The 14,792-nt window shown below is 41.4% G+C and overlaps 1 protein-coding gene across 1 annotated transcript in view; it reads right to left on the reverse strand.

Annotated features, from left to right (window-relative positions):
- Positions 1–14,792, reverse strand: part of LRGUK (leucine rich repeats and guanylate kinase domain containing) — a 106,608-nt gene that overhangs the window by 66,144 nt on the left and 25,672 nt on the right. Inside the window, exons 7-9 of the mRNA XM_088468892.1 lie at positions 13,186–13,310; positions 6,013–6,156; positions 375–455 (exon numbers count right to left, since the gene is read on the reverse strand). Coding sequence (XP_088325018.1) covers positions 375–455; positions 6,013–6,156; positions 13,186–13,310 — 350 coding nt within the window. The remainder of the gene's footprint in view (positions 1–374; positions 456–6,012; positions 6,157–13,185; positions 13,311–14,792) is intronic.

Raw genomic sequence — 14,792 nt, forward strand, 5'->3', positions numbered from 1 at the left:
TTATTTTAGTAAAAATAATGTTAATAAATAGAGCCCAATGTGATTTAGAGTTAAATTAGAATGGTTTTGCTGAGTTGCTCTAGTTGGACAACATGGATCTGACTGATTTGGTAGAGAATGACAGCAAAACTGGCATTAGAACTCTTTCCTGCATGAAAGACAACAAATCATTTTTTTCCCTGGAATTCAGGAATTTCTTTTGATTCTAATGACGTCCCCTAAAAAACGTTCCCCTAATAGTAAAGGGGCACTAAGTACTTAAAATGTCATCCAATATACACAGCATGAAAAAATTGTACTGTACTATGCAGCTGATCAATAATAATAATAAATAACAGGGAAATGATAGGGGTGGTGGAGGGATCCACAATTACCTGCACTGGATTGTTTATAAGATTTAGGACATGTAGCAGAGGCAGCTCTTCAATGAAAGCAATTTCACTTATTTGACAGATCTGTAAATGGAAATATTGCATGAACCACAAATGACAGTAATAAAACTAGGTCATAAGCGATACAGATACACATGTGTCCAGTTCCTGAATATGAACAATACCCATGGGGTGCCAGACCCAGCTAAAACATGTGATTATAATTACATCTCAGTTCACAGAGCCATATGAATCTAGCAGTTACTGCATATCATACTTGCCTACTTTTGAAAAAGCATTTCAGGGAGATTGTGAGAGCAGCACCTATGAGCGTGGTGGTAAAGTGGACGTGTACTGCTACATCTGAGAGGTATGTCATAACATTATCTTACATCCAAATGTAAATTAGCCCAAAAGCAGTTAGTAAGATCTATTTGTTGATGAAAATACTTTTTAGAAAATGCATGTAGCCATAAGTATCATTGTGCCTTATAACCAATTCAGAGAAATTATACTAAATTATCCCATTTCAATGTATATATCTCAGTTTTTTTAAAAATATAACAGATTCATAATGGGGGTAAGGTGCAATCAGGGAGATTACAAGGCTCTTCAGGGAGCAGGGAGATTGCTGCTATTTCAGGGAGTCTCCCTGACAATGAGGGAGAGTTGGCAAGTATGTCTGCATATGCTATCTCCTGCACCAGGCTTCTGTATACTGCCCCATTACAGACAGATGGGGGTACAGGAATATAGGAAGTAACAATGCTGAAAGTTTAACATATATGTGAAATAGGGATTAAAAGAGAGATGCTGCACTTCAATGCGCCCAGTCCACTATAGTTTCTCCAAGTTCTAGATTGCACATATTTTGGTGCACTGGAACTTATATAATGAAAGTATTAGGGGTCAATTTGCAAAGTAAATACACTACATACCTGGCTTGTTTTCCTTTCAATACATACTCTCTGTGCATTGTATGTGATAGCGGTTATTTCCCACATCACAATATCTCCAGTGCAGAACTGTATTGCATGCTAAGGATTACAACCTATTATTAAATGCACTAAATATTCTTGTCTTTTAAATCTGCCCTTTAGTGAATGTTGCCCATAGTAACCAATAAGATTCTACTGAACATTTAACTAGCACCTTCTAGAAGATTACAGCTAGAATCTGATTGGTTGCTATGGGCAACATCTCCACTTCTAAAAACCCGCACTTTAATAAATATACCCCTTATAGGTATTGCTCTGCACCTATGTCAGTTTTAAAATGTTTATCAATTTAAGACTTTTTTTGTATAAACTGTTTTTTATTAAGGTTTTACAACGGTAAAACAAATACGATATATAATATGAAAAACATGGGTTCTCATTATAAGACTTAAAATATACTACCATTATAGTATCATAACATACTGTTTTCCAATTTACTGTAATGTTTAATTATATTTAATTTCAAATTATGTTGGCACAAATAAACTTGGCACCACTGCACGAACCAGGAGGTCTCTGGGATCTCCAGTGGCCATAAAGCAAGACACGCCATCACACGAACACTGATGCCGTAACAGTTATGATAAGGGGAGCGTAAAAGTGGATGGATGTGCAAGACTTGATCAGGATTCAGGACTTATAGCACTAGGTAACTAATCCACATGAATATTCTCTACATGATACAGCATTTTGTCACTAAGATGGATCCACATACACACTTATCCTGGGGAAAGGGGAGAAAAGAGGATTCTCTGGTTACTCACCGTAGAATCAGTTCCTCTAAATCCAATCGATTTGGGGAACAATGACGCTGGCATATGAAGGAGGGGCAGAGGCTTGGGGGAAGCAAACGGCCGAAATCCTGACTGCCGGCTTCCAGACTGTCTAATCCCAGCAAAATACTAATGACAGGCGTCGAAATCCCAACGCCTGTCATTAGACCTATGCCAGGAGCCCGACACCCAGCTTACCGATCGAAGGTAAGCTGGGCACCGGGCGTGGACAGCCGTGGGGGGGTATGGGTTAGGTTAGGGGCCCCCGGAGGGGACTTAGGGTTAGGCACCCCCCCGGGAGACTTAGGTTTAGGCACTTAGAGGGGGGTTAGGGTTAGGCACTTGCGGGGGAGGATAGGGTTAGGAACACCTAAAGGAGGGTTAGGGGGTAAAAAAAGGTTAGCGATACTTACCTTTTGTAGCTTCGGGATTTTCACCCCTGCCGGGTTTCCGCTGTTGGGATTTGAGCCGCCAGCCATGCGGTAAATCATACGGATTCCGGAGTAGGCACTAAAAAAAGTTAATTGACTGAAACTCCCCCTCTCTTATATACCCTCCCCTTCCCCCAGCTTAGTTATCCAACTAGCAAATTCAAAAGGAGAAAATAAGGAAAAAGAGATGAACATATAAATCCATCACACACATCAGGGAGGGAACTCAGTGTTCCCCAGATGGACTCAGAGGAATTGATTCTACTGTGAGTAACCAGAGAATCCTCTTTCCCCCTATCTGGGGAATACTGACACTGGGACTTCCCAAAGCAAGCCTCAAGAGACAATACTGTACGCAAAACCTGGTTAGCAAAACTTGCATCTTTAGCCACAAACATGTGGAACCAATAGAATTTGGTAAATGTGTCCACTGAGGACCAGGTGGCCGCCTTGTACAGTTGCTAAATGCTAAATCGAGGCACCCTGCTGAAGGGCAGAACCTGAACTGAAAGTGCCAGGGGCCTACCACTAAATGCAGCAGCTCGTGCTCACGTTCCTGAATTGGCACATGCAGATATGCGTCCTTTATATTGAGGAACACGAGAAATTCTCCGCCTTCCAAGAGGCAATTATGGAACGACTCCATCTTGAACTTACGTGCTCTTAAATGTGGTTTGAGCTTCTTTAAATTCTAGACGGGGCGAAAAGAACCATCTGGCTTTCCTACTAGGAAGAGATTTGAATAAAAGCCTAGTCCCTGAAGATCCACTGGAACAGGGATCACTACCCCTGAAATTAAAAGGGTGTGAATTTCCCCCTTTAATGTCCTTCTTCTGAGTAGATCTCGAGGATGAGGGGTTACAATGAATCGATGGGGACGTGAGTCCTCCAGGTCCAGTATGTAACCTCTGGAGTGGACTCCTCTGTCCCAATGGTCTGTGGTTGAACGGAACCAGACTTCCTTGAATAAAATAAAACTGGCCCCTACACAAGTGTTCTGTGAGTCCCCCTGACAGAAGTCATTGGGAGGATCTGTCACTTCTAAGGAAGCCTGGATGATGGGACCCCATGGCCATTTGCCCTCTGAACTGACCTGCTCTGTGACCTCCTGTCGCACCTCTGGTGGGTGGAGGCCGAAGCCTGCCAGAGTACCGAAAGGGCCGATATCTAGGAGTTCTACAGTGAGATGAAAGGACTGGGAGAAACTGACTTCTACCACCAGTCACCTGAGCAATAATGCGCTCCAGCTCTGGTCCAAATAAGGATTGAGCCATAAAGGGAACTCCCTCCAAAATATTTTTTGGACTCTCTATACTCTTGCCAAGAGTGTAACCAGAGTGTCCTTTTGGCCAAAATAGAGAAGGCTGACACACCTGAAAGAAAAGAAATAGCGTCCAAGGACGCATGACTCACATAAATTAAAGTCTGCTTCAGATCGTCTACCGGGGTTAGGAGATCCAAAGGGTCTGCACCTGATTGAATAGCCTCCACTGCTAGAGGTACCTCTCATGGAGTCATATCCTTCTCAGCGAAGGGATAAGTAACTTTAAAACCTGCTGGAAGCTTATATCGTTTATATACAGTATGGTTTAGACAAGCTTCGCCCAACATATCCAAAAAATGCATAAATGAAGGAAAGGTTAGCGGTTTCTTTTTTCTCTTAAATAGCCCTCCAGGAGCTGTTGAAGCATAAGGCTCATTCTCATCCTCGATTTTTAGAGTTTGGGGGATGGCCTTGAAAAGCTCAGTAACTCCCAGTCTATCGGGAGAACTGTCTTCCCAACTGGAATGGTCCAGCCACTCCTGACCCAACACCTCCCTTTCCTCTGCAGAAGATCCCTCTGAATCCTCATTTTCCTCAGGGAAATCACAGTCTGTATAAGCTGGCTCTTACGGGCACCAGCCTCAGCCAAGCCCAGGACCGCTCCTAATGATGAACAGTCCTTAGAAAGTCTATCCATTTGTATAGTCAATCCCATATCTATCAGATTACCAACTATCTCAGGAAGGGGACAGATCTGCTGCAGAGCTAAAGGAACCCAAGCACTTACATCAGTCTGGCTGTGGACATCCCACACTTCCTTTGCCAAGTCTGCAATGGACTGAGCCATAACTTTCGCCCATGCAGGCAACACTTGATCTGCCAGTGTGTCCCGGGACGATCGCTGCCCACGTGCCTTAAGCTGGGTACACGCGTAAAGATTTTCTGTCCAACCATCCAACTAATTGATTGGTTGGAATGAAAATCTGGTAACATATGGGAGTAACTGATGATCAGCAATTTGCTCCTAAATGCCAGAAAACAGATGAAAATGGTCGTCAGAAAAGTTTGTTAAATGTTTGATCTAAACAATTTGTTCAAACAACAGTTTGTGTCCATTTTCCGGTGTTTAGGAGCAAATTGCTGATTGTCATTTGCTTTCATACCTTACCAGATTTTCATTCCAACCAATCAACTAGTTGGACAGAAAATCTTTACGTGTGTATGCAGCTTTTAGCCTCACAATCTGCACAAAGGGCCTTATGTTCCTTGCTCCCTTTAAATAGCTTGGCAGAACATTTAAAACATGTATAATGTATCAAATGTGAAACCCCCTGCTTAGCTTTGGGAGGTCTGTCTCCCTTTGCAGACATTGTTTAACACAAGTGGTAACACTCACTGAGACAAGTACACAAAGAAAAACCTGTGTTCCCCCTTATTGCATAAAAAGGGGGTTTTATATTTTAAAGAAAATCATTCAAAAAATCAAAAAAAAAAAATCTAATTAAACTAATACCCCTAAGCAATATACCACAAATAAACAATAAGTAAAATAAGTATTCTGAAGAAAATATGCATTCTGCAGGTGCCGCCGGCATTACTCATGCCGTGGGTCCCAGGAATGGCGCCGGCAAAGCCGATGGCGGGAGGGCCTCACCAGGAGTTGTCTCAGGGTCCCAAACTCCCGCAGGTGTGGTGACCCTCTGGTCTCTTCAGAAGCAGGTTGCGGCATGAGGGAAACAGATACCGGTTAACGGCGATGATACAAACCTGCTTCACCTACCCTGATACCATAAGGTTAGTTAGAAACCTAAGTACAAAAATAGACTAGGAATAGATAAAAGAACCTAACCTAGAAAAACTCTGTGCCTCTCCTGCAGGCACTAAAAATATAACTAAGGAGCTGGGGGAAGGGGAGGGTATATAAGGGAGGGGGGTTTCAGCCAAGTAACTTTTTTTAGTGCCAACTTCATTGCCCATCCCTCATATCCCAGCGTCAGTGTTCCCCAGATAGGACGAAAGAGGAAAAAAGGGCTTTGGTCTTCTATTATTCATTTGTTTATGCCTAGCTAACAAAATGTGATGATTTCAATAAGGCTGTATGATAGCGACAGGTTCACCTTAGGAAGCAGGCAATACAGGATCCAGACAAAAAGAAACAATAGAAATAGTCAATACCTCATTGTCTTTAAGGTTCAGAGTCTGTAAAAATGCCAGTCCTTCCAGCCCTTCAAGACCAGAGATCTGGTTGTATGAGAGGTCCAGTGTTTGCAACACATTCAGCTTTTCCAACCCTGTGATGTTCTTAATTTGATTGGAGGCCTGAAACATAAATACAGAGTAAAACTGAAACACAACTTGCCATTCATGGTTATCTGACCATTAGTGACACTATTTCATTAGCGCCTAATAATGTATTTAATCAATAGTGCAATAATTAAATATTTTTCAAGAAACTTAAAGTGCTGAACAAAAAGTAAAAACAAGTTGTATATATTATTCATTTAATGTCCTATAGAGATGCATTTCATATCACAATCTTCCTGCATCAGTCCGATAGGTGCCTTACATCACTCATCTGTGCTGATAATCCTTCCAATATCTGTCAGTCCCTAACCCTAGCTAAACATGTCTATGAAAAAAAAAAACAACAACAAAATATACAATCATTCACCGCCTCCGCCTCTGAAATCCAGAAAAGCAAATGCTAACAAACACTATGCACTATGGGCCTGATTCACTACTGATCGCAACTGCGATTATGCTCGCGATCGGCCGTTTGTTGCGTCCAGCGCATGCATCGCAGTGCGCATGCGCAAAGACTCCACTGCGATCGGGACTGCGATAGCAGTGACTATGCAGACCCATCGCAGAGTGATCGACAGGAAGTACCATTTGGGGTTGGTGACGGGGGGGGGGGGTGGTCGGCGAAAAGCAGGAATGCCCGTGCGTTTGAACGCCGTTGCAGAGGCGTGCATAAATTAGCCATTACGATGCCATACGCAGCTTGGCCTTTCACTGCGTGCAATGAGTATAGCAATACCTGATCAAGGTCAGACTCCGATTGTACTCGATGTTACTGATGGTTTCGCAGTCATGCTAAGTATTACGGATGTGTGTAAGGTAAAGTGGTCGTCCTTATGTTAGGCTGCGTTTGGCATTGCGATTGCAATCATTAGCATATCTTCGCAGTCAGACTGCGTGCATAATTGCTATTGTGATCGCAATGGCGATCCTTACTGAATCAGGCCCTTCTGTATATACATTGGTACTTTATATAAATAAAGTACCAACAATGAACTGAGTACATTTTCAGGGAAAAGCACTGCTTTACAAAAGCCCATTAAACCATTGAGTTAGGTTACGCAATTATCTATAAAATGAAGTAATAACTTAAATATCAGACTATATGATTGTATAAGGAAAGAAAAACTACAAAAAAAGAAAAAGTGTAAGAGGATAGTAAAGACCACAACACTAAATGAATGTAACCAAGCAGCCACACATTATTGTCAATCACATTACCATCAAACTTAAACAAGGCGATTATAAATTATATTTGTCCAACTGCTGGATGCAGTTGGTGACTTCTTTGCCTTACAACTGACTGGGTTCTTTGCCTGAGGTGTATAAGTCAGGGTAAATGTTTTGCGAAATACCCCAGCGATGGTAATCCCTTTGAAGCTGCCAAAAAGTAATGTTTCCAACAATGGAGCAAAACAAAAACAAGTGGCATGAAGCTCTGAACATATATGGATCACATGCCATAATATATTTTAACTGTTATTGGTTTTATTCAGTTTTTACGAAGTCAAAAATATATCCTGTTTGACAATTGGGGGTCTATTTATCAAGCAGAGAAAAGTGTGGAGAAGTGAACCAGTGGAGAAGTTGCCCATTAGCAACCAATCAGCTTTGAAGTAGCATTTGTCAAGTACAGCATATAAAATAATAGGTAGGAGCTGATTGGTTGCTATGGGCAACTTCTCCACTGCTCCACTTCTCCACGCTTTTCACTGCTTGATAAATAGACTCCTGAGTCTTATCACCTCAGTCAAGTAACAGTTTATTTTTTGAAAAGAAATTAAAAAAAAACTGAGGAGCTGGGAAATGTTGGTTACTGGGAAACTACAGATGTGTCCTTATACACTATTGCTGCAGTCACGCCAAACAGCACTTCTTGGCGTGTCAGGTCCCGTGTGACTCTGCTTTAGCGAGCACTTTTTTATCATATATTTTGCTTGAATATGCATCTTAGTCACAAAGCAATGCGACAAAACTGCTTAACTAGACTGAACTAATTGATATGCAACTCTTGTACATCTGTGTGCGAATGAGCCTGAATCTGAATACAAGGTGCTATGATGCAGTGGCCGCAGCTATTTTTCAGGTCAAGTTCTATTCTGTTTCATCTGTGACTTTGAACATATTTAAAACAAATTAATGTGCGATAAAAGCCGCAGCATGGCATCTCTGGTATAGACAGGCCCGTAGAGAGAGCTGACCCGGGCCCCGGTACTCTCGGGGAGCATAGCTAAACCATGGGAGACTTGACCATGCCCCCTTTAGAAATAAAATCTATAAAACACGCGATGAGATACACAGATGACATACTTTTACACATGCAAGACCCTCAACATACTTTACATTTAATTATGCAAAAGTTTGGTCAGTTTGGCAACATCTCTGGCCTTCATATGAATGCAGATAAATCAGCAGCAATGCTTCTTCACCCCACCATTGTCACTCCCCCTTGGGCCTCAGCTTTCTCCTTCTCCTGGGCCTCCTCACTCTTATTTAGGTATTATTTTACCCCAAAACCATACTCAGTTGTACAGCATGAATGTATCTCGGATGACTCGACTTATTACTGAGGAGCTCTGGAGTTGGAGACAATTGACACTCTCATACCTCGGAAGAGCTGCTCTTATTAAGATGATGACCTTTCCCCGTATTCTTTATATGATGCAGGCATTACCCATTCTTCTCACTAAAAAGGATGTTCACTTAATTAACAAATTGTTTAGTTCATTCTTATGGCAAGGTGGTAGGGCTCGCATCAGTCTTAGGAAACTATACCAACCTAATTCTAATGGAGGGATAAACTTCCCTAATGTTCTAGATTATAACCATGTCTCTTTAATGACATTTTTGATAGACTGGTTACAAGATCAAGAGGTATACGCTAATACATCCCTTGAATCACAATTTTTACCTACTATGGCCCTGAAATATTTTCTTCACATTCACGATCAAGAGGTTCCGTCTGAGATTCTTGACAATCCTTTACTAATGACAACTAGACGCCTCTGGCATATTCTGCGTCACAAATCTTGTCTTAATGCTCACAAATCCATTTACCTTCCGCTGTTGGGTAACTCAGATTTCCAAGACGGAGAGGCAGCATATCTCTTTACGATATGGAGAGCGGGGGGAATTCATAATATAAGTCATTTGCTTAATGTAGATACTCGAAAGCCCCTGACATTCCATGAGGCAACTGCGAGATTTGAGACCCTAAGGCATTATCCTCTAGCATATTTTCAGGCACAACACTATACAGCTTCGGTAATACAGACATTTTCGGCTGACTGGGGTAATCCATTAGATCAACAGCTTTCAGGACCAATACCCTCACGCAAAGCTATCTCCACATACTATAGATTTTTGAGTGAGGATCTAAATCACGATTTGGTCAGTCAAGGGATGTGTCAATGGTTGACACAATTTCCAACACTGACGACTGAGGATTTGGTAAAAGGGCTACTGAAGTCTCGTACACTATTAACTGCTAGTTCATATAATGAACTCTTCTTAAATGTATATCATAGGACCTATTTGTCCCCTCACAGATTATACAGAATGGGTCTATCCAACTCTCACAATTGTCCTAGATGTGAAAAGGAAGAGGCCGATCTTTATCATTGTTTATGGGAATGTCCGGTAGTCCATGGTTTCTGGAAGCAAGTACGACAGGATGCTGAAAACCATCTAGTCAATGCTGTACCATTTACTCCAGAATGGGCCATCCTGGGTATTTTTCCAAGGGGTCAGAGGCTCACTGCGGGGAGCAGGAAACTATTACTAGCAATAAGTGCTGCAGCAAAAAAGACCATTTTGCAGGATTGGATACACCCAACTCCCATCAATTTTCAATTATATAAAAAAAATGGAATTTATTTCCCGTATGGATTGGAGTAAGGCGGTGTTTGAGAAGGAGAGGAGGGTCGCTTATGTCTTTGATACCTGGGAAAGTTTCATTGCCAATTTCAACACAAACCCAAATTTATCATAGTATGCATTTGACCCCCACTCCCTTTTTTTTTTTCTTACTTAGTAAATTATCATTTTTTTATTATCTATTACCAGGTGTCTAAATCTTAATTTGTATTGGATTAAATGTTGGACAAGATTTACACAGATATGTATGCAGTTATATGAAAATATCCTGGAATATCTGTATATGTTATGACACTATGTATATTATTTTCTCAAATTTGTATTGGATCTTTTCTTTTATTATTTATTTTTATTTTGATATACGGTTGTTATTTGCTCCAATAAAAAAAAACACGCGATAAGACCTTCAGCCAGGGGCAACTCTAGGAGGGGACGCGAGCAGTGTGGTCGCTCCCCCTGCACAGTGGCAGCAGCCTCCCTGGCCCCGTTACAGCCCAGCACCCAGTAGTGTGTGCTTGGCTAAAGACACACAGGTTGTTGACAGGTAGGAGGGAAAGAGGGGCAGCAGCGGACCTGGGCCTCTCCAACAGGTTAGTACCCCCTTCCCCTCGGAGCCACTGGGTACAGACTGAGTGGTATTTCGCTACATCTGCCTGGTTGAGTGCAATTAGGTTACTTAGGAGGCAGAGATTCCAGATTTGGCATATGATAAATTGCCTTCCACTGTTACTGCCTGTGGGATGTCTGTATTTCAGTACACGGAAGTCACATAAGTATTTCTGCTGCAGATAATATAAAAACACATTTTCAGGAGGAGTATGGCAGCAGGGTAATGTAATAGCTGCTGTACTATTTTGCGCAATCTGACCCTAGGCAGGGCCGGAGCTATGATTCTCGGCACCTTAGGCAAAACTTTAGCCTAAGGATATAAATAACATACAATTCTGGGCCTGATACAGAGATGTACGCTATTCCAATGGTTACGCAGTTGAGTGATTATTGGCATCTGCGCATGCATTTAAGTCGAACTGTGCATGTGTCTAGGTACATTACCGTAGTTAACCGACGCGACTTTACTCGCGGTGTGATTGACAGTCAGGGAGCATTTGGGGAGATAATGGGGAGTTGCGGCAAAGAACGCAGGCGCGTCGTGACCATTTTTGCCTGTATCTGCGATTCCGAACGCAGTGAAAGTGGCTCCTGCATCTCAGTACACACGCCCATTCTGCGCGACCATAGAGCTACTCAGAAGTCCAATTATGGAAGGATCTGTGACCAATGCTGCATCTCTGTATGCAGATACTTGGATTTTCAAAGCCGTAGGTGGACATTTCAATACATTCCCCAGGGCCTCCAACATTAGCATATTTCTGCACAGCAGCTGCGATGGCATTCATCTCTGAATCAGGCCCTGTGTTATAATTCTCAAGGGCAATACATCCCTGATCTTCCACAGTGTACTATTTTCTTGTCAATCAAATGAGTGTGCAACATTTACAGTAACAAATATGCAACAAAGCTGTTACCACTCTTCTTCAGGGTATCATTTATATCCTTGAAGTAAGAGATTCTCTAAGTAATTATACAATTTCACTTATTATTTCACAATCAAAAAGATATTTAACCACTTGCCGGCATGGTCGCATCACTCATGTTGGCTTGAGAAAGGGGATGCGGTCCCCGAAACGTTGACCTGAATGTCACTATACATAGACCCCAGAGTGGGTTCTTTTCCAATATTTTCTGCAAGTCTCTAAGTGCCGCCTCTTTGGACTGCTAAATATCTGTGGGGGAGCAATACCCTCTAGGAGGGCACCCGAGCCCATTTAATTGGAAGGACTGGTGAGTGCCGGGTTTTTTTGGGACATATGTGTATGTATATTTATATTGTGTGTGTATGTGTGTATATATATATATATATATATATATATATATATATTATATCACTGTATATGTGTGTAAATATATTAAAGCTAATACAGTAGCTTTTCAAACTATACTACTTTTTTGTTTTTCATAAATGTCCCCAAAATTGTCAAAACATTTTAGTATCACCTCATGGAAATAATAGCTATTTAAACTTGATTTTGCATTTTTGTTAAAAGATTATATAGAATAAGGTTTAAATAGCTATTACGTCATAGTTTTATAATAAAAAAGTAAAAATTCGACAATTTTTGGGGTCATTTTTGTAAAAAAATTTTGCCAGTTAAGTGGTTAAAAGCATATCAGAGAGATAAGATCCAATGACACCGGGGATAAGTGATGCTCACTTGCAAAGCAAAAACATTTGAATTCTCTAATTTCGAGATATCACCTCCTGCTGTCTTTTAATGTATTCTGACAGAAACAGAACTACAGGGAACATCACAGGAAATGGTAGAACAAAGATCTATGAAGGTGGCAGGAAAGGAGAATGGTCTGTGAGCATGTTATACATACTGACATAATCACTGAAAACTGTGAGGAGCTCTGTTATGTATATAAGAAGGGGGTTGTTAAAGGTAGTATGGGGAAAGACAGGGAACATTTTACAGTTTGTTTTTATAGCTTTCAGGCAAGTGCTCCATATTCCGATGGAAAAAACCCTTAGTCAGTATATTGTAAATCCTAAAAGTTACAGTAACTGAATAATAAAAGGACCCAAAACTGCATAATGGAATTATATTTGTTCAACGCACATGCCTTTCACTGCCTCGAGATCACATGTACCTTTGTAGCCTAACTCACTTCAACATGTTCTCCATCTATTCTGAGGTAAATCTGACTTAAGCTAGATACACACCTGAAAGATAAGAGGAACGATCCACTCTTTTATTTCCATGACAGTTCAAGCGATCCACAGAACAACCAGCTAATACACAATTCATAATCGTTCCTATATGAATCATAAATTTCCCTAAAGATCATTGAGATGATGTTTATATGCGGTTTGTCGATGACGGCTCCAAGGGACTGACAAACATCGTCCACCACTCCTGATGTCGGGAGCTGATCTGACAGGTTTGTGAACGACAGTCTACTCTCGGTGCTGCGTACACACTGTGCAATAATCGGACCGACAGTGTGTACCTAGCCTTACTTTCACAGTAATCACAATTATCTCCAATTACTGGGCATTCCTGGCCAGGTACAGTGTTAATACTGTGCCCCACTATATAAAATACATACCAGAGAGAGTGATTTGATTGGCAAGTTACCAAGCCCACTGATGTTACAGATGTTATTGTGAGCCAGGTTCAGGTGTGTCAGACTGCTGCACTTTTCTAAACCAGTTATATCTTGTATGCTATTATCTGTAAAGAAGGCAGTGTTCAGGAAAATAACTCTTAAATGTGTGAAAATAAATAACCTTTGTACAGGATAAAGTATTATAAGAATGGAAGCAAGTTTTAGATAGCTCTTAAATGGATGTGTCTGACATTCAATACAAATTTGTGCCTGCAATAATAGTGTATTTACACCCATATGCAGTACAACAGCATCATGGACCAGATATGTGACATCGCGACTCACTATGTGTACAGTGGGTATTTCAACCTCGTAATGCAAGTGCCAAGATCGCAACACGGGTTTAATGCAAGAGACTCATAATCAGCCCCAGTGAGCCCTTCATGCTGCTAATTTATACAGCACAGTGCTTTCCACAGTATAGCTTGTCTAGCTCAAACAGGCATCGGTGTAGTCACTGGTCCTACTCTTTCAGCTTCCCATCCATGTAAATGGTTAGTCCATAACATGATGTATTGACAACATGCTGTATGTTTGAAGAAAAGCTGTCAGTAACAGGAACGTATAGATAATTTCTGAACTCTCACGAATATCAAGGAACACCAAAATGCTGATAAGTAATATTGAGTATTATAAAGTATAACCACACCATTATTATGGCATAACCCAAAAACATGCTTTCTTTTGTGCAAAATGCTGAAACTTGTGAGCTAGCCCTCCCTCGGTTAGGTTTAGGATTATACCACTGCAAACGGGTATATAAACCACTTTCATGAGAGGACGTATTTTGCAGAATGAGAGATTTTCTAGAACAAGAGGACACACTCCATTAAATGTATGGATGAATGTTGAGGGGTAATAAATACATCTTTATATTTGCATGTTATATATAATAATTTTATATAGCATGCCTGGGCGGCACTCAGGACAATAATGACACACTGACTACAGAATAACAATCTGATCATTAGCTCATATTCAGTGTGTCATTATTGTCCTGAGATGATTATCCTGTGAGGGCAGCGGGAGCAGCTATTTATCTTTGATACTGCTGTGCCATTCTATATAGTAATCTATTAGCTTTATACAGATAGGATGCAGTGAGGACTGGAGAGTGAGACTATGGAGGGCCGTCTTTGCACTTCCATTTTATTGTTTAAGCTACTGAACTTTGCCCAGAACTTAATATTCTTTAGTACATTGTATTTTAATTAGGGATGAGCGGGTTCGGTTCCCTGAGAACCGAACCCACCCGAACTTCGGGGATCCGGGGCGATCCGAGCCCAAGCTCGGATCTCCCTGTCTGCCCCGGATCCCTCTCCCGAGGCAAAACCTCGAGATCTGCTGTCGGATCTCGAGGTTTTGCCTCGAGCGGCCATTTAAAAAAAAATGCCTTTGCCTTTAATGGGCAAAGTGCTGATTGGCTGACAGAGCCGTCTGTCACGGCTCTCAGCCAATCAGCATTATGGTGCTCATTTGCATGTAGCACGGACTCGTGAGATCCGTGCTACATGCATCTGTGTGATTGACAGTGACACAGAGCACAG

This window comes from Taudactylus pleione, unplaced genomic scaffold (genome assembly GCF_031769625.1).
Source record: "Taudactylus pleione unplaced genomic scaffold, aTauple2 ptg000086l, whole genome shotgun sequence".
Taxonomy (NCBI): Eukaryota; Metazoa; Chordata; class Amphibia; order Anura; family Myobatrachidae; genus Taudactylus; species Taudactylus pleione.